The following is a 21,488-nucleotide window of genomic DNA, read 5'->3' on the forward strand; positions in this document are numbered from 1 at the left end:
AACACGTCTTTAAAACGTGCTGTCCTTGCCGGCGTGGTCGTGGAAGGAGGAGGATGACTTTTGTTACGACACTCACCGCCAGGGGAACGGAGCCGCCGTTTAGTAGATAATCCCCTTTCTCCAGAAATGCAGTTTTGAATCCAACCTATCGTAAGACTCCCGAACGGAGCATACAAATGCGGCAACTCCCGATCAGCAATCCATTCGAACACCTTCCACAGCTAGAAATAAACGAAAACGCTGTCCCAATAGTCAATCCCTCCACAAACGAGACAAAGCTCCGTCTTGAAGGTCAAACAGGAATGTGTTTAATGGGGGCTACCTGCCCGGAATTTATGCGGGTCTCCACAAGGTGGACACTCCCCTAGGGGACCTTGTGGAAGACTGTAAAACATATTGGACAGTAGCCAATCGCAGTGGCTTCAATACAAGCCCTTCCCATTTTACCCATAAATCCTTCTTCTCCATCCCGGAGATAATTAGGAAGAAACCTAATTATCTCCAAGGATAGAGACCATCGCCATTTTAAAACATAATATGAAAAATACAATAAAATACATAAAGTCAGAAATACCGATTGCATATGGTTCGTGTAACGTATCCCCAGATAGCCTGGATCTGAGGGCATATTCCTACCGAATAGCGCTCAGATCCAATGTACATAGTCAATCGCCATGGAGTCAAAGTCTCTCACAAGTCCTTCGGTATACGAATGACTCCATGGGACGGCTACCTGGGTAAAGTCCATACGAATGATAGAAACTCCCGAACTGACCGGTGTTCGTACGCCTCAACGAAATAGAAGGTGGGCGGCAGCCTCTAGCGGTGTTCGGCAGATAAAGTGTCCGTTTTTAGCTCCATAGGTTTTGCACCGAACACCGCTTATTCTCCTCGCGTCCAAAATGGCCGCCTCGAGGTCGGCATACGAACGACGACCACCCGTACAAATGGAATGGAGAGGTGTCTGCGGTTAACCGCAACGTTCTAATTGTGGTCAAGGTGTTAACAAGCAGCACACTCCTCTCCTGGGTAGCCGTTTGTTCGGTAGTTTCAATCGGTACTAGGGAAAACAGACGAACAAGGGCATACGGACAGGAAATCCATGAAATCAAGGCAAACAGACGAACCAGCAATATAAGTCTATACAGATGGGTTCGTCACAACTTTCACCTCTTCCCCTGTTAGATTCCCGCTGTGCTGTGACATCACCCTTATACGCTGTGTAAAGCATACTTTTTAATTTATTTTGCAAATGCTGCATCCTTTCCAACTTGTTGTAATTCGGTAAAATTTCCGCCACTTTCTGCTTATACCGGGGGTCTAGTAGCGTGGACACCCAGTACAGGTCGTTCTCCTTCAGCCTTTTTATACAAGGGTCCCTCAACAGGCATGAAAGCATGAAAGACCCCATTTGCACAAGGTTGGATGCCGAGCTACTCATTTCCCATTCCTCCTCCTCAGTGATCTCAATGAAGGTATGTTCTTTCCCCCCAGCCATGTACAACACCACGGGTACCAGATGGGTGACAATGAGCACCCTGGGATGCCTGTTGTGGTTGGTCTTCCTCCTCCTCCTCAAAGCCACATTCCTCCTCTGACTCCTCTTCCTCACAATCCACTTCCAGCGTTGGGCTGTTTCTGGTGGTGATGGTGACCACAACTCTTCCTCTTCCTCTTCACGCTCATCTACGGCCTGATCCAGCACTCTTCGCAGGGCATGCTCCAGGAAGAAAATAAATGTTATGATGTCGCTGATGGTGCCTTCGGTGCAACTGACTAGGTTTGTCACCTCCTCAAAAGGACGCATGAGCCTACAGGCATTGCGCATGAGCGTCCAGTTACATGGCAAAAAAATTCCCAGCTCCCCAGAGGCTGTCCTAGCACCCCGGTCATACTAATATTCATTAACGGCTTTTTCTTGTTGGAGCAGGCGGTCGAACATTAGCAGTGTTGAATTCCAATGTGTCGGGCTGTCACAAATCAAGCGCCTCACTGGCATGTTGTTTCGCCGCTGGATATCTGCAAAGTGCGCCATGGCCATGTAGGAACGCCTGAAATGGCCACACACCTTCCTGGCTTGCTTCAGGACGTCCTGTAAGCCTGTGTACTTATGCACAAAGCGTTGTACGATCAGATTACACACATGTGCCATGCACGGCACATGTGTCAACTTGCCCAACTTCAATGCCGCCAACAAATTTGTTCCGTTGTCACAAACCACTTTCCCGATATCCAGTTTCTGCGGAGTCAGCCACTTTTCCACCTGTGCGTTCAGGGCGGACAGGAGTGCTTGTCCGGTGTGACTCTCTGCTTTCAAGCAAGTCAAACCCAAGACGGCGTGACACTGCCGTATCCGGGATGTGGAATAGTACCTGGGGAGCTGGGGGGGTGCCGTTGATGTGGAGCAAGATGCAGCAGCAGAAGAGGACTCAGCCGAGGAGGTTATGGCAGAGGATGGAGTAGGAGGAGTAGAGGAAGTGGCAGCAGGCCTGCCTGCAGGTCATGGCGGTGTCACCAACTCCTCTGCAGAGCCACGCATTCCATGCTTGGCAGCCATCAGCAGGTATACCCAATGCGCAGTGTAGGTGATATACCTGCCCTGACCATGCTTTGCAGACCAGGTATCAGTGGTCAGATGGACCCTTGCCCCAACACTGTGTGCCAGACATGCCATTGCTTCCTTTTGCACAATCGAGTACACGTTGGGGATTGCCTTTTGTGCAAAGAAATTTCGTCCGGGTACCTTCCACTGCGGTATCCCAATAGCCACAAATGTTTTGAACGCCTCAGACTCCACCAGCTTGTATGGTAAAAGCTGGCGGGCTAATAGTTCAGACAAGCCAGCTGTCAGACGCTGGGCAAGGGGGTGACTTTCTGACATTGGCTTCTTACGCTCAAACATGTCCTTGACAGACACCTGACTGTGGGCAGATGAGCGGGAACTGCTCAAGGCGAGAGACGGAGTGGCGGATGGTTGAGAGGGGGCAAGGAGGACAGCAGTGGTTGACGTGGCTGAAGATGCTGGACCAGGAGGAGGATGGCGGCTTTGAGTTTGTGTGCTGCTTGTACTCATGTGTTGATCCCATAGGTGTTTGTGATGTGCGATCATGTGCCTACGCAAAGCAGTTGTACCTAGGTGGGTGTTGGACTTCCCACGACTCAGTTTCTTTTGGCACAGGTTGCAAATGGCATCGCTGTTGTCAGAGGCAGACACACAAAAAATGCCACACTGCTGAGCTCTGCAATGACGGCATTCTGGTGGTGGACACAGCATGCGTTGATTGGCGTCCTGTCGGGCTGACCCCGGGTGCCGATGCATGCTGTTTGACTGTGCCACTAGCTCCTTGCGACGACCTCCCCCTGCTTCCAACTCGTCTCCTCCTCCTCTCTGTCTCCCCATCTGAACTTTCGCCCTGTTCTTCTTCTTGCCGAGCGGGCACCCACATGACATCCATGGACGCATCGTCATCATCAACCGCTTCACTTGTATCTGACAACTCAGCAAAGGAAGCAGCAGCGGGTACAACATCATCATCATCACACCGTACGTCCATGTGTGTAATGCTGCCTGCCTGAGAAATATCCCTGTTATCTACATCCTCTGGCAATAATGGTTGCGCATCACTCATTTCTTCAAACGGATGTGTAAATAACTCCTCTGACATACCAAGTGAAGCGGCTGTGGTGCTAGTGTTGGTGGTGGCGGCAGGCGGGTGAGTGGTATCTTGAGAGGTGCCTGAAGCTAAGCTGGAGGAGGATGGTGCATCAAGGTTCCGAGCGGAAGCTGTAGAAGATTGGGTGTCCTGTGTTAGCCAGTTAACTATGTCCTCATAACTTTTCAAGTTCAGCGTACGTGGCCTCTGAAAACTGGGCATTATTCTAGGGCCAAAGGGAATCACAGCACCACGACCACGATGGCCCCTGCGGGGTGGCCTGCCTCTGCCTGTCATTTTTTTTTTTGGATTAGTGGTACTATGCGTGCAAGCTACTGTGAGACCAGATATGAGTGGCAATGTGCACTGGCAGAGGGTGGCAGAGTACGCGCTGTAGGCCTGACACCCGCTTGAAGACAACTAACTGCTATCAATCTATAACAGTGAAAAACTTTTTTTATTTTTAAATGCACGCTATAGTGACACCAGATATGAGTGACAAAGTGCACTTGCAGAGGTTGGCAGAGTACACGCTGAAGGCCTGACACCCACTTGAAGGACACTGACTGCTATAAGCTTACAGTGAAAAACTTTTTTGCTTTTTAAAGGCACGCTATTGTGACACCAGATATGAGTGGCAAAGTGCACTTGCAGAGGTTGCAGACGCTTGCAGACAACTAACTGCTATTCAATCTATTACAGTTAATTTTTTTTTTGTTTTTAATGCAAGCCTAAGCTATTGTGACACCAGATATAAGTGGTGGCACTGGGCAAGTGGGCACAGTATCCACTGTGAGCCTGACACAGAAGCTGGCAGACAACTAACTGCTATTCAATCTATTACAGTGATTTTTTTTTTTAAATGCAAGCTTAAGCTATTGTGACACCAGATATGAGTGGTGGCACTGTTCAAGTGGGCACAGTATCCACTGTGAGACTGACACAGAATCTGTCAGACAACTAACTGCTATTCAATCTATTAAAGTGAAAAAAAAATTGTTTTTAAATGCAAGCTTAAGCTATTGTGACACCAGATATGAGTGGTGGCACTGGGCAAGTGGGCACAGTATCCACTGTGAGCCTGACACAGAAGCTGGCAGACAACTAACTGCTATTCAATCTATTACAGTGAAAACAATTGTTTTGTTTTTAAATGCAAGCTTAAGCTATTGTGACACCAGATATGAGTGGTGGCACTGGGCAAGTGGGCACAGTATCCACTGTGAGCCTGACACAGAAGCTGGCAGGCAGGCAACTGCAATTACATTACACAGAAAAAAAAGCAGACTGATCTTCTAGCCCTAAAAAGGGCTTTTTGGGGTGCTGTCCTTACAGCAGAGATCAGATGAGTCCTTTAGGACTGTAGTGGACACCGAATACCCTAGCCTAGCTATCAATTTCCCTATAAAAAGAGCAGCAGCTACACTTTCCCTCCTCTATCTAAGAATGCAGCTTCAGAATGAATCTAAAATGGATGCTGTTCAGGAGGTGGGAGGGTTTGGAAGGGAGGGTCTGCTGCTAATTTGGTGGAATGTGTCTGCTGACCGTGAGGCACAGGGTCAAAGATTACTCAATGATGACGAATAGGGGGCGGATCGAACCGCGCATGTGTTCGCCCGCCGTGGCGAACTGGAACACGCTATGTTCGCCACAAACTATTCGCCTGCGAACAGTTCGGTACATCACTACACCAGACACAGATATATGTATGAATGTTGTGTTGTTTATTATGTGATGAGTAATTATATTTTCTGAGTTACAGGTTATTAAAAGGAGGATTCTCCTGCTGGAAACAATGCGGAATCAAAGGCACATACCTCCACGTGTGGTGGGAGTGCCCCAAAATAGCCCCACTATGGGACCACATAGCACAAATCGCCTCTCGAGTTCTGCACACAATGATCCCACTAGACCCCTGGACATGGCTGTTATCTAGGCCACTACAACACACCCCCAGATGCCAGAACAAACTAATCGCCCGCATTGCCCTGGCGACCCGAAGGGCGATAGCGGAAGTAACATAGAAACATAGAAACATAGAATGTGACGGCAGATAAGAACCATTCGGCCCATCTAGTCTGCCCAGTTTTCTAAATACTTTCATTAGTCCCTGGCCTTATCTTATAGTTAGGATAGCCTTATGCCTATCCCACGCATGCTTAAACTCCTTTACTGTGTTAACCTCTACCACTTCAGCTGGAAGGCTATTCCATGCATCCACTACCCTCTCAGTAAAGTAATACTTCCTGGTATTATTTTTAAACCTTTGTCCCTCTAATTTAAGACTATGTCCTCTTGTTGTGGTAGTTTTTCTTCTTTTAAATATAGTCTCCTCCTTTACTGTGTTGATTCCCTTTATGTATTTAAATGTTTCTATCATATCCCCCCTGTCTCGTCTTTCCTCCAAGCTATACATGTTAAGATCCTTTAAACTTTCCTGGTAAGTTTTATCCTGCAATCCATGAACCAGTTTAGTAGCCCTTCTTTGAACTCTCTCTAAGGTATCAATATCCTTCTGAAGATAGGGTCTCCAGTACTGTGTACAGTACTCCAAGTGAGGTCTCACCAGTGTTCTGTACAATGGCATGAGCACTTCCCTCTTTCTACTGCTAATACCTCTCCCTATACAACCAAGCATTCTGCTAGCATTTCCTGCTGCTCTATTACATTGTCTGCCTACCTTTAAGTCATCAGAAATAATCACCCCTAAATCCCTTTCCTCAGATGTTGAGGTTAGGACTCTATCAAATATTTTGTACTCTACCCTTGGGTTTTTACGTCCAAGATGCATTATCTTGCACTTATCCACATTAAATGTCAGTTGCCACAACTCTGACCATTTTTCTAGTTTACCTAAATCATTTTCCATTTGGCTTATCCCTCCTGGAACATCAACCCTGTTACATATCTTAGTATCATCCGCAAAAAGACACACCTTACCATCAAGACCTTCTGCAATATCACTAATAAAAATATTAAAGAGAATGGGTCCAAGTACAGATCCCTGAGGTACCCCACTGGTGACAAGCCCAAGCTTCGAATATACTCCATTGACTACAACCCTCTGTTGCCTGTCACTCAGCCACTGCCTTACCCATTCAACAATATTCGAATCCAAACTCAAAGATTGTAGTTTATTGATAAGCCTTCTATGTGCAACAGTGTCAAAAGCCTTACTGAAATCTAGGTAAGCAATGTCTACTGCACCACCCTGATCTATAATTTTAGTTACCCAATCAAAAAAATCAATAAGATTAGTTTGGCATGATCTCCCTGAAGTAAACCCATGTTGTCTCTGGTCTTGAAATCCATGTGTTTTTAGATGTTCAACAATCCTATCCTTTAACATGGTTTCCATCACTTTCCCCACTACTGAAGTAAGGCTTACTGGCCTATAGTTGCCCGACTCCTCCCTATTACCTTTCTTGTGAATGGGCACAACATTCGCTAACTTCCAATCTTCTGGGACTACTCCTGTTATCAATGATTGGTTAAATAAATCTGTTAATGGTTTTGCTAGTGCACCACTAAGCTCTTTTAATAGCTTTGGGTGTATTCCATCAGGTCCCATTGACTTATTTGTCTTTACTTTTGACAGTTGAAATAGAACCTCTTCCTCTGTAAACTCACGTGTAATAAATGACTCATTTATCCTTTTTCTTAACTGAGGTCCCTTTCCTTCATTTTCATCTGTAAATACCGAACAAAAATATTCATTGAGGCAGTCAGCTAGACCTTTATCCTCATCTACATACCTTCCTTCTTTTGTTTTTAATCTAACTAATCCTTGTTTTACTTTTCTTTTCTCATTTATGTATCTAAAAAAAGTTTTGTCCCCCTTTTTTACTGACTGTGCTATTTTCTCTTCTGTGTGGGATTTGGAAGCTCTTATAACTTGCTTAGCCTCTTTCTGCCTAATCTTATAGGTCATTCTGTCTTCCTCACTCTGGGTTTTTTTATAATTACTAAATGCTAACTTTTTGTTTTTTACTATTTTGGCCACATCTGCGGAGTACCACAGTGGTTTCTTGAATTTTTTGCTTTTACTGACAAGCCTAATGCAATTTTCTGTTGCCTTCAGTAGTGCAACTTTTAAATAATCCCATTTCTTTTGGACTCCATATAAATTGCTCCAGTCTGATAATGACTCCTTTACACATATTCTAATTTTAGAAAAGTCTGTTTTTCTAAAGTCTAAAACTTTTGTTTTTGTGTGGTGTGACTCAGTCACTGTTCTTATATTAAACCACACTGACTGATGATCACTGGATCCTAAACTTTCACCTACAGTAATATCTGATACCAAATCTCCATTTGTTAACACTAAATCTAGTATGGCCTCTTTACGAGTTGGCTCCTCAACGACTTGTTTTAGAGACAATCCCAGTAGGGAGTTTAGAATATGTGTGCTCCTGGCACAAGTAGCTATTTTTGTTTTCCAATTCACATCAGGAAGATTAAAGTCACCCATGATGATAACTTCCCCCTTCATTGTCATTTTAGCTATTTCTTCAACTAGTAGATTATCTAACTCTTCAATTTGTCCTGGGGGCCTATAAATCACACCTACACGAGTTACTGTGTGATTACCAAATTCTAACGTAACCCAAACGGACTCTATGTTCGCCTCACTAACCTTTATTAGGCTAGATTTTATGCTATCCTTTACATACAGGGCCACCCCTCCCGCTTTCTTGCCTTCCCTGTCTTTTCTATATAAAGAGTACCCTGGTATTGCTATGTCCCAGTCATTTTTCTCATTATACCATGTCTCGGTAACAGCGACTAGATCTACACTATCAGTTGCCATTATTGCCACAAGTTCATGGATCTTATTCCCTAAACTGCGAGCATTTGTAGACATGACTCTAAGCTTATCATTTTTTAACACACTTGCTACAGGCACCTTCTGTCCTTGTTTTGGGGGACAATTGGATTGATGTTTTATCACCCTTTTGCCCCCCCCTCCTAGTTTAAAAACATCCTAGCAAAACCTCTGAACTGCTCACTGAGAACATTTGTTCCCTTTTGAGAAAGATGCAAACCATCTTTTTTGTACAGTTTATTTCCATTCCAAACAGAGCTACCATGAGCAATAAAGCCAAATCCTTGCTCCCGACACCATTCACCAAGCCACAAGTTAAAGTCCCTAATACGCATCCGCCTGTCGTTCTGAGTGTTATGCACAGGCAGAACTTCAGAGAATGACAGTGTGGAAGCAACCTGCCGTATATCATTGGCAAAAACACTAAAAACTTCCTTAACCTCTGAAACCTCATTGCAAGCCAAGTCATTTGTCCCTAAATGGACAAGTACATCCAATTCCCCTTCCTGCTTTGCTTGCTTAACAATATTACAGATACGTCTCCTGTCTCTGTGAGCAGTAGCTCCGGGAAGACACCTCACAAGACCACCATTGTCCATCTCCACACCTCTTATGATGGAATCCCCCAACAACAACTGCTTTCTATTAGGCCTCACCATAGTCTTCAAGCCTCTCTGCACAACACCACTAGCCTCAGTGCCTCTCTGCACAACACCACTAGCCTCAGTGCCTCTCTGCACAACACCACTAGCCTCAGTGCCTCTCTGCACAACATCACTAGCCTCAGTGCCTCTCTGCACAACACCACTAGCCTCAGTGCCTCTCTGCACAACACCACTAGCCTCAGTGCCTCTCTGCACAACACCACTAGCCTCAGTGCCTCTCTGCACAACACCACTAGCCTCAGTGCCTCTCTGCACAACACCACTAGCCTCAGTGCCTCTCTGCACAACACCACTAGCCTCAGTGCCTCTCTGCACAACACCACTAGCCTCAGTTCCTCTCTGCACAACACCACTAGCCTCAGTGCCTCTCTGCACAACACCACTAGCCTCAGTGCCTCTCTGCACAACACCACTAGCCTCAGTGCCTCTCTGCACAACACCACTAGCCTCAGTGCCTCTCTGCACAACACCACTAGCATCAGTGCCTCTCCGAGGTGCCAACACCACAGCAAACCCGAGGTGCCAACACCACAAATTGTCTTACACAAAATTGAACACATGGATAAATTGTCCGCCATAGTACACGACAACATCACAAACTTCAACAAGATATGGGACCCCTGGCTATATGAATTTCCCACACCTAGATAAATCACACCAGACACATAAATAAACACAAGATAGCCAACCCCTCAACTACAATAGGGCATACCCTAAGGAAGACTACACCCCACAAAGACCCAGACCCACCCCACCCCCCGCTACCCCTATGCCCCCCCACCTCCCCCTTTTTTTTTTCTTCTTCTCTCTCTCTTCCACCTCTAAATCTAATACCCCAAGACACTAGACCGTGGAAAGAACACAACAGAATACCCGAACCACACACACTCCAAGTGAACAACCAAGACCATAAGCTCCCAAACACGCCACCCCCACAACAAACCATAAACTTACAACGAAGACCACTATCCTCTACAACACGCTCATAACCATCCCCTACAAAGGGGAATGGACCCCCCACCCCCCTCTTCCCCACTCCCCCAAGTAAAACCAACGACATCCACGGACCTACACTACAATTAACCAGACCACTAAAATGAACACGACACAGTGCGAAGGTTAGATAGGATACAGACTTGAGGTAACGCCCAATAGGGCCCCTCGAGCCCCATCCCCACAAGTTCTACACACATCCCCACCCCGTAACTCACTGTAACCATTTCCATTAACTAGAAACAGCTTAACTCTGCAAACTGTTTATTGCACAAAGAACAATTACTGCTACAACCATGTTATGCTGTTTTTACACAACAAGAGGGTTAGAGACTCCAAGACTATGGAGCCTCTCTATCACTCTTATAGTTCTAACGCTAAAACTTAACCTAAACTTGTTTCGTTATGTATGTTATATAACTGTTGAACAACCTGACAGAACAGGCTCGTACAAAAGAAATCTAAGGTTCCATCACCATATAACAATTCTTTCTCTATCCTTCCGTATAAATCTGTACGGCTGGAATGTTAGAACCTCGGCTTTTGCATAAGCCCATGATCCAATCCTGAGCAATGTATACGTTCCTGTAATTTCTGTCATTTGAAAATAAAGAATTACAAAAAAAAAGGAGGATTCTCCATTCTATTGTATTTGTATTTATTATGTTTTTCTATATGCATTTGTTTATGTTCAGATATAATATATTCATCTTGGGATAGGGTAACTCCCACATGACATACCATATATACATAAAATGTTTTATATGCATCTTTTCATACATTTTGGAATGGATTTTCATATACACAGAGTATATATTTTTTTACTCTTATTCACTTTTCATATATATATATATATATATATATATATAAGTAGAAATAAGGGAAGCACTCTCCGGTCTTCATAAAAAGTCCTTCAGTATTTTATTTCAAATTTTTCGACCCCTCAGGGTCTTCCTCAAGATCGTTATTCTAAATATTTTGATAGGAGAAACTAGAGTAGAAGATAAGCATAGCAGTGTATACCAGTCCCTAGTGTGGCAGGGTTTAATACAATGCCAAGATAGGTGAAACAGCCTGCAAACAGACAGAGTAAATGATTAAAGGCTGAGATCAATGAGTATAGAATGGCACAATGAGAGACAAGTTGAGGCATAGGCAGGCATAGAACTGGGGTCAACCTTACAGCCTTATATCCTACTGGTCTGCGCCACATATGCAATGCTAGTACATGCGGGGCCGATAATTTACGTATTGTTCTCAGGTACAAAAAATTACACAGCCTATTCTGGATATACGACACAACCAGAGTAGGGCGGTTCGCATCAGAATGAATGTTCAAATGACTTAAAGCATTAATGAGCAGAACATTGCCAAGATCCAGCACGCAACACGGATACCATGGAATACAGCACTTTTTCCTTCATTACTTATCATCCCTTCCTTCCACAACCAAAGTGAGTTATACATACAGGGAAGCTATGTAAAGCAACTTCAAACTCATCATAATAAAATCCCTCCTTCCATTCCAGCAAGAAGGACTGAGTGTAGGAGTTGACCTGCCTGGGCACTGGAGACCCTCACACAATTTTATGCAAAGACAAAATACTCACTGCACATTGTGTGGAGGAGCATGAGAGGAATGCACAGATCTGGATATTATGGTAATCTGGAGAGATAAATGCTATGACAACTAAAATTAACTTGCATGGGCCAGGGACTTTATTAAAGCAACAGTTTGGGCACCATAACAACGTTATTGAAATCTTTAGAACTCCCATGCTTTCATTTGTGAAAATTTTGACAAAGAGGATTTGGAGGGTTAGACCTTTCATGGGTTAAATCCTTAAGATAAGGCAACACCGTCAATAAAGCTATTATGGTGCCCAAATTGTTCCTTCAAGCTACCTTATGTGGAAAAAGTCTATGATTTGCCAAACCTCTACTTTTACAAACCTCTGCTTACACATTTCTTTAAGTACTGTTACTATTAATTATTTTTTATTGGATTTATTTCACGTCATGATTTAAAATGAATAAACATTTTCTTAAGCAATCAGTGAATTTATAGGCAAGTAAGCCCTAAGGGTTAAAGCATACACAATTATCAGATACATAGACATTTAATATTTATAAATGCAGAAAGAAAAGTCCTGCGCTCACTCCCATCACTGGGCGGCTGCAATGACTACAGTACACGTCAGCCCCAATATATAGCTCATCCTCTCATGGCCATTGGAGGTAACTAAAAAAAAACTCCATTTGTCTAAAAATACATAGGGATTAAGGAGAGGGCGCAGGTAACTTGTTTTTCTTTCTTTCTTTAATATTTATAGTTACAAAATTAATTACATTGGCAAAACATGCATATCTTCATCATGTCTCACCTTATTATTAATAATATTAACAACTGTATAGGCAAAAAGACATAGGGCAATCTAGCTTTTCCAAGGTGCTTAATTTGCCATAAGTAGTGACAGAATTTGCCAAAACAATATTGTTGCCATGGATTGCACATCTCAACCAAGGAAGTAATGATATGAAGAGCAGCCCTATGAATAAATAAATGTGTCCTTCACTCCCTACTTTTCCCTGGGGTATTATCCCCAGCAGTTGTGTGGGTTTAAAAGACCTGGCTCACAAGTAGAATAAATCTTTTTGAATATATCTATTCTATCTATTCGAATTAGCAGTTACTAAAAGTAAAAAAATAAACTGATTTAAAATGTGTTGTTCAATTCTTAGTGTTGCTTCAGATGTCCAATAATTTTTAGATACAATTTTGAGCCTCTCACCATATGGCACTTTCTGTAAGAGGCTTGGACATATCTGATCTTTTAGAATGGGGTAGACAAAATGTAGATCACCAGCTGTTGCAAAACTATACCAATCTATATGGTGCTTAGTTAGCCTTTAGGATAGCAAGCATCATGAATGTTCCATTTCTACAATAGCTGACGATCTACATTTTTTGCCATCCCTGTTTATGAAGAAGCCAATATGCAGTTTTTTGTTTGTGTTTTCATTTGATCTGAAATATTCTTGTCTATGGTCATTGGGATCCTCTATTCCAGCGTAAAGCGTGACTCATAACTGGAATCTTTCATGCCTTTAATTAATTTTGTTGGACGACCCTGGTTGTACGATATCCCATATTATCCTACAATATGAGCAAATAAAAGAATATATACCAGACTTATATGGTATAAACTCCATAATTATTATCTACTCATTCAGAAACCTAATGGATGTTGTAACGCAATTCGACTGCAGTTAAAAAAATAAATAATAATAATTAATAGAAAAATAGAAAACACTACGATTGATTCATTTGAAGGTGGGCAACAGTTCAACGTATTAAACCATATCTTTTCTCAGATCCCAACTGGAAGGTTCTTGTGCTCATTCATGAAATAGATGCATGTGTTGCTGAGTGCCTTGTTTGTAAGTTTGGGATTTAAATAGAAGTTTAGCATGCAGTGTTGCGGAGGCTTGAAGAAATGAACCTATTCATTTGATTGAAAACGTAACCTTTATGCCATTTGTGACCCAAGACTTTTTTTCATATTAGTCAAAGCTATGATGTGGACTGTTTTCTTGTTCTTCACAGTATAATTTGTAGCAGGGATATAGCCGCAGCTATTGAGTACTCATAACATCAAGCAGTATTTGCATATGGTAAATCTGCCAGTACTGAGATTGATGGAGCCTGCACCATACAGTAAGCATGTGATCAATTACTCAAACAAACATTTAATTATTACTTAGAGTTATAATATATTAAGCATTGCTTTGAAATGTTTATCCTAAAGACCTGTAGGGGTCCACTGCATACATGTTTATCAGTGTATATAGATGAGTTTGGAATGGAAATAACCATAGAATGTCTATGTAGCAAATAGACAGGTCACGTTTTAAAGCCTTGGCTCTCATAGCCTCACGAGGCATAAGAAACTGCAATGGACATTGAGAATGATACCAGTATGTGAACCACTAACCTCAACGCAGAGCTGGGATTTACCTTTTCTGGGCTGCCTGAGATTAGTGGGAGTTATTCTGCTTGGCAGCAGCTGTTATGTGTAAGCTACATTATATAGGAGAATGTATTTTCCCTTTAGCACAGATGACTTGAAAGGACTTTCATAATATAAAGGAATTTTACCAACACTTCTCATCAAAGGGTTAATCGTTAGAAGCAACAGCAGCCAACGGAGATAAATAAAGAGACTCCCGCATTGCTAACACCGTGGATACTACTACTAATATCACGTTATGGTGACTCTAAAACTGATATTCCATATCTAGAAATCTTGAAATATAGACTAAAACAGCAGAGATAGTTGTTAAACAGAAAATCTTGTTTATCCAACCTAGCTTGCAACGCAGTCACCACAATTAACTGTTTAGTGAGCAAACCCTTACAAATGTTATTAGTCTGTCTATCTATCTATCTATCTATCTATCTATCTATCAATCTATTCTATTCTATTCTATTCTATCTAATCTATAAACCATATACCTCCACTCATTTGTGTGTGTGTGTGTCTATATATATATATATATACATATTTAGATATACATTTTACATTCATAAGTTGTGTTTCTTGGTGTGATTTTTTTTAAAGAATAAAGCAAGCCTGTGAGTGGCATGGGTTGGAGGAATTCTATAACACAAAAGGGATTGATCCTTCTCATGCATTCTTTTATATGCTATTTAGGGCTGAATTGATCAATGTAACAGCCAGCTGGGATGCTGCTTCTGCTGCCGTTACTGCCTACTGCTTAATACTGAGCAAGGGCTAAAGCTGGCAGGTAGCAGAGAGAAAGAGAGAGACAGAGAGGGGGAGGGAGAAAAGAGCGAGAGAGAGATAGAGAGGGAGAGAAAGAGAGAGAGAATGTGGGTGGAGAGCAGAGCCTGGCACTCACACAAAGACCCAGCATAGCGACACACAAATATATGGAAACACGCAGAAATACTGAAAGTTAACCACAGCAAATGAGAGTCATCTTTACACAGTAGCTAGATTGAAAAAAAAAAAAAATGCTGAATTTTCAGTAACGATAAGCACACATCATTCAGTTCCTCTCTTTAGTCCAGGGAAACACATTGCAAACAATGCTCCTGGAACTCGACCACTCTGTGTGATTTCAGAATTCTAGAATTTTGAGGACAGATACATTTATAAGGATCACATCTTACTCCCAAGCTGAAGGTGCATGCATTGGGATGAACTGCCTGCAGCAGCACGGTGAGGACTTAAGTCATGGACTGCTGCTAACATAGGATAACTGGATGTGTCACCCACCACATGCATGCAAAGGGGGGACTCTGCTATTATCCATGGGTGACCACTGACAGCTGAAATCTTCATCTCTCACTTAGGTTTTTAGGATTTCGCTTCTTCAAAGTAGGGATTACGGATCTCCATGCTTTGTTGCTTTATCCACTGGTGGAGGAGACAGTTGAGAAGCAGCAACATCTGACCACAAGACAGAGAGGCATCATCGGTTAAGTCTCTCTTTCCCTGCTTTCCTTTTCAGATTTTCTTTAGCAAAGCCTTGGCAGTCATCTCAGCTCTAGATGCAAGGGATTCATGTTTGTATCTCCAGCCTGCATAACTGCTAGAGCTGCCGAGCCCTGGATAAACACATATGGGAGACAGAGGACCGTATGGCGTGCTACTACCTTGTTATCAGCTCTACTCATCTAAGCAATGGGCACTTCCGTAGCATTAAAGGAGTTTTCAGGGGCCCTCTCCGTAAGACTGGCACCACCTTACCGGTAATGACATTTTATGTAATGATATATAATTTTTTGGTATTTCATTATAAGATTGATACACAAATGGGCAATGTGTTGGTGTATGTAGTTGCATATCTAAGCCTGTGCTGCTACTTGGCAGCATGGACATGGTCTGGAAATGTGTCAGTGTTGTAATCTTGAAAAAAAGTTGTTTGGCGATATAAAGGTAGTTGCTGTGAATACGCTGTGCCCATTAAAAGCTCTGTTTAAATTTAAACATTTCCCTTCTAAAAAATATAAATAAAATATTTTGTTGATTTGAAAATTCATGGTGAGGAGGTGGATAGACTGATTAAAATAGAAATAGGGATCCCTGATAGAAATTATGGCTTATAGTTTGCACTTGAACAGTTTTTGGAATAGATTACCATAACGTTCAGCCAGCGTGGTTGATTGGGCATCATGAGAATTTAGGATCCAGGATAGCTAAATTGCCAATGATTAATGAGATAAAAAAAAAAATGTAATTATGGGATTTTTTGTTTTAACATCAGTGCATCCCCAAATTTTACAGAGTAGGTATTGTTTTTTATTTCATACTTTATATTTATTATAATATGGAAATATAAAACATATATATTTCTTGTAGTGCTCACTTGGTATGGGTTTATAATATTTAAACACTGAACACAAAGTGACTTTCTGGCTAAATATGTAACAAGCCTAGCAGCTTTCAACATTTAAAGAAAAAGGCTTCATTTTTTGCATGTACATATCAGGTAGTTTACATTATTCTTGAGGTTATGCTAAATGTCCTACAATGTGAAAGTTTAGGTCTGCTAAATACTCTTCTGTTGTTGTTATAGTGCTTATAGTAACATTTGTCCTTCTCATACCTCTTTCAAATAGTCAGATGTATCAACCGAAGTTTACACACAGAATTCATGTAGGAAGAACTAGTCTTGCTTAAAGTTGGTTCCCTCTAAAGATGTGCTACCACATCACTGGGGAACCTGCATGCAGGCTGTGTGAGGCTGCAAAGTCCTGAAAGGTCACTAAATCATCCTTGCGTATCTCCCCTGCATGTAAAATACTTAACCATTTCTCCTACAAAAAGCAGGCAGCCTCTTTAATGTCCCTTTCAATAATTAAAAAAAATATATGTTTTTTTTTTTTCCCAAAGCACATATTATTAGCATTCTACTCTCTTTAACTATTATTTTATGATCACCTGCAAATAAAACATTTAACCTCTTCAACTGTTCTTATTATATGATGTATTTTTGATAACCTTTTCAGTCCCACGGAGAACATCACCTTTTACCATCGTTATAGAATCTGAAACGGTTAAAACATAGCTATTTCACATGATATTGCTGGGAATGAAAGGGTTAATATATACACACTTTCTTTAATGTGCAATTTTCAAGATTGTTTCATTTCTACAATAATCCCACATTTTATCCTTTCCTGAAACAGGATGGGTTTCTGCTGACCACTTTATGTGACATCTCTGAGACTGAAAAGGTTAATGCATCCACACTTTCGCCAGTGCATATCGCTATTAACCCTTTCAGTCCTAACCGAAATCGCCACGTTTTATCATTCCCGTGTGGCTGGAGGGGTTAATACATGACATCTTTGGGACCCAAGATTAACCTAAATTCACAGATGTTCTCTGAACCAACCTAATCTGCTTGAACCGCTGTCAAAAGATAGTGTTTAGGGAAATCTATAAGCTCTCTGAGGTTGAAAAGGAGATGTAGAAAGCCATAATAACATGCTACTCTTTTGGAACTGTCAAGGGGATAACATTAATGTAGGGTTCACATCAAAATCTGTAAATCTGTCACATTGTAAGTGGTCAGCTGGTATGCCTATATGCTAGGTACATATCGCCTGATTTTAACTCTTCGAGGAAATGCAATACATGCTCTGTCACTTTTAACACCGTAGAAACCTGAGATCGTACACATTTCTTAACTGGACATATCTGACATACCTTCGGTCATTAAGGAGTTAAAGCAATACCACCCAACACTTTCAAGTTTGGTGAAATAATGCCCTGCACTTGAGTTTCAGTAATACTTAGAAGCATTGAATTTTATAGTTCTTGTTATTTATTTATATCTCATATTATTTCACATTCTAATGTCTGCTTCAGGGATCAAAGGGATTCCTCACACACTTGACAACAATGTGACAAACTTTAGAGTCTATGAACTAAATTGTGAGTTGTGGTACTCTGAGGAGCATCTTACGAAATCCAGTCCAAAATTACAGAAGTCTGCAGAGTTGGAATGAACATTTCCAAATCACTTGATTTGAAGTTATTTTCACCTAACTTAGTAAGTCCTTCCTCACCTCCCGGTTTATTGAATAAACCCCTCCACATTTCATCATTCCTAGGGGATATGTTCAGTAGTTTCACCATTGCCATTTAATTGCTGAGGCTTGCATTGTTTGCAATATAATAATTCGAGTATGCTGCCCATCCTCCCACAGTGTACTCTTTACGTGGGGTAGACAAAGACAAATATTATGAGTACGTTATTAAACAAATGCGTTACCCTCCAAAAATGTGCAATCATGCACACACTTACTTAATACTTTAAATATATCTTTATTTATTTGCTCATTCAAAGCACCACACACTCGTACTTTTCCATGATACAAAACCCTGATTATTTTTTTTATTATTAAACCATGATTATGATTATAATTGAAGCTTCAGTCTCATAATGAAATCACATTGCTTTTTCCTTCCAACAGTCTGATTAGGTTAGTCAGCTGTTGGGAAATTGTATTCTACATACAGCATTTAAGTTTTTTCAATTATTTTTTCATTTTTAATATATGTTAATTACTAGCCATGGCGTTGATAGCAATGTTTCTGATGGAGAAACTTAGTTTCAAATCTTGCCATTGTGAACTGATTCTATTGGCAGTTGAGGGATTATACAGTCATTTAATGGATTGTGTTTAAACAGGTAGATGAGATGCCAAAAAAATTAGACTTGGAACACATAAGAAGTAGTGTATTTGTCAGTGCCTATACTGGACCTAATCAAATCTGGATGTTTGGTAGATGCTTGACATTCCACTGTTGGGTATCAATCATTCTGATTCTTTGCTGCTGATATTTACATTGAACTTGTGATGAGGGGGTGGGGGGAGTTGAAATCAGATAGTCCAATAAAGATAGTCTTTACCAAAGTATGTCAATCCACAAGAACAATATATACATATTGAAAAGCATGTTGGGGTCAAGTACGATCGGCATGGACAAATCATCTGATTTATACACCTGCTCTATAAAACCAAATATTGGTGACGAAAAATTGTGAAATAAATCTGTTTAGAGTTTTCAGTGTTTGCTTTGACCCAAGCAAATCTGTGTGGTCTCTCTTCCATAAAACATGTTTCGCAAACTTTCCAGACCACCCTTGTTGAGTTACATATCTCATCATCTTTTGCCATCGACGTTCACAGCACGCAGTTGGTAGGGGATGTATGCTCTTTCAGCTTGTGTATAAAGCTAGATGTTGTCGGTCCACAATAGCGATACATACATGTTAGAAGGAATGTTTATGTCAAGCAAATCAAAATATAATTTACACCTAAAATAAGAAAATAATTAGTTTCTAATAAGGAAATCTTCGAAAATCAAATTAACACTAACACAGTCATTCCTATTCATACACACATAATGATTTGGAAGCCACCATAAGTATGCAGAAGATGCAAGAAGAGAAGTAAAAGGTGATGTGATATGGGGTCTCAAGGGCTTCTCTTCCAAATAGCTCTGGTTACTACTCATATCAGTATGTAACAAGATAACATAGATTCAATGTTAAAAAAAAAAAACATATGTAAGAAAACATGTCTGTACATTACAGACTCTTGTATTTATTTACAGTGGGTACCTAGGGAAATTAAAGCAATCTTACCTTACAGTGCATCAAAGATTACCCACAGGGTGAAAAGGTTAATACAGTATGGCAGAAGTAGCAAATTGTGATTAATGTTGTTTTAAGGAGATCAAACCAAGAATTTTTTTTCACTAAATAGTACATTTTGTAAAATAAAACGTTGATTGGAAAATGTAGGTCAAGATAGATTAATTGAGTTAAAAAAAAACATACCTGCACAGCAATATCTATCTATTTATTTTAATTCTGCAGTTTAATATTTATTTTTGATTATGTCTTTAGTGAATAACCCCTAAATATAGTAAATGTATCTCCAGGGATATATATAATATATATAGAAGAAATGATAGGTGATGATTCACAGGCATGCAATTTCAAGAATGTATTGTGGTCAAAAAGATAAAAGTAAAATAATAATGAAAAATATTTTATTTTTGTCTTTTTGACCACAATACATTCTTGATATTGCACTCTACGTTGTGATGCCTGTGGATCTTCACCTGTAATTGATATTGATAATTGGCGGATCCCCACCACAGTGTTCCAAAATATTTGCTACTTGTGTGCAGCACTCCATCCATATACTATATAATAAAATTAGTCAATTTTCGTTACTTACATTACATTTTTGTATACTAATAAATGCATCCAATATCGATAACAAAATCCTGATAAGAATAGTAAAAAAAAAAAAAAGATGTATTTATGCTTTGATTTGTATTAACATTCTGTTAAAATGCTGGCAGAGAATTTACCCTGACTATATTTATGCATCTGTCAATAATCAATAATAAAATAAAGCAGTGGGTAATTCAGCAATTCAGAATCTGATACTATCAAAGTGATCTCACAAAGTATGAGTGCATGCTGAACATACTCTAAGTAAGGACTTGATTATCAATGGCCCTATGATGCCTGTTTGAGGTTTGAGGTTTGACCTGTTGATTATAGATGATTGAAGCTAAACCACTTCTATATCATTGCTGATCCTGCAGTAACTATTACAGCATCACTGGAACAGTAAGGATATAACTGCAAAAAATTGTGTGGTACCAGTCATAATAGATGTTGAAATAGCTGTTTATGTGGTTATTCACTAAAAATATACACAGGTTTCCTTGGAACCAAGCATATATGGATAACCCAGAAAAAAATATTATTTCTAGCAGTAATCCAGAGAAAAGTGATGCAAGATGAATGACTGTTTGGTTATGAGGAGTCCTCTAAGTCACAATAGCTTGAGGATGATGGAAGTATGTTATATCCTCCTGGTTGATATACTAATTAGCAAACACTGGTGTTATATAAATACTATTCAGTGGCACACTTCATTCTTAATATATATTGTGGATTTAAATGTATATTTTATGTCTGGACTGTTTATTCAACTAAGGTATGATAAACATCTATTTTTGTGGAGATACTCACTGGAATATATCTATACGGAGGGATATAATATCTAGTATCTTTTACACTGAGCAGTGAGTGGCTCAGCTGAATGTGCGAAGAAATTCTCCCAGAATAATTTACTTCCTTAAATTATGCATAATTGCTGTAAAGATGGTATATATAATTATTTTTACATATATGGTTATATCTAGCAGAAATCATTATGGGAAGCAATAATTCATAGGGTGTGGATTGTACTGCTTGATGCTTCTGCACAGAGTATTATGTAGA

The 21,488-nt window shown here is 40.6% G+C and overlaps 1 protein-coding gene across 1 annotated transcript in view; it reads left to right on the forward strand.

The window, feature by feature from the left end:
- The first annotated feature begins 15,066 nt into the window (after positions 1 to 15,066).
- ZNF804B (zinc finger protein 804B) overlaps positions 15,067 to 21,488 on the forward strand; it is a 350,065-nt gene continuing 343,643 nt past the window's right edge. The window contains exon 1 of the mRNA XM_063452468.1: positions 15,067 to 15,915. Within this exon, the coding sequence (XP_063308538.1) occupies positions 15,805 to 15,915 (111 nt within the window). The 5' untranslated portion in view covers positions 15,067 to 15,804. The remainder of the gene's footprint in view (positions 15,916 to 21,488) is intronic.

The sequence above is a fragment of the Pelobates fuscus genome, chromosome 4, assembly GCF_036172605.1.
Source record: "Pelobates fuscus isolate aPelFus1 chromosome 4, aPelFus1.pri, whole genome shotgun sequence".
In the NCBI taxonomy this organism is placed as follows: Eukaryota; Metazoa; Chordata; class Amphibia; order Anura; family Pelobatidae; genus Pelobates; species Pelobates fuscus.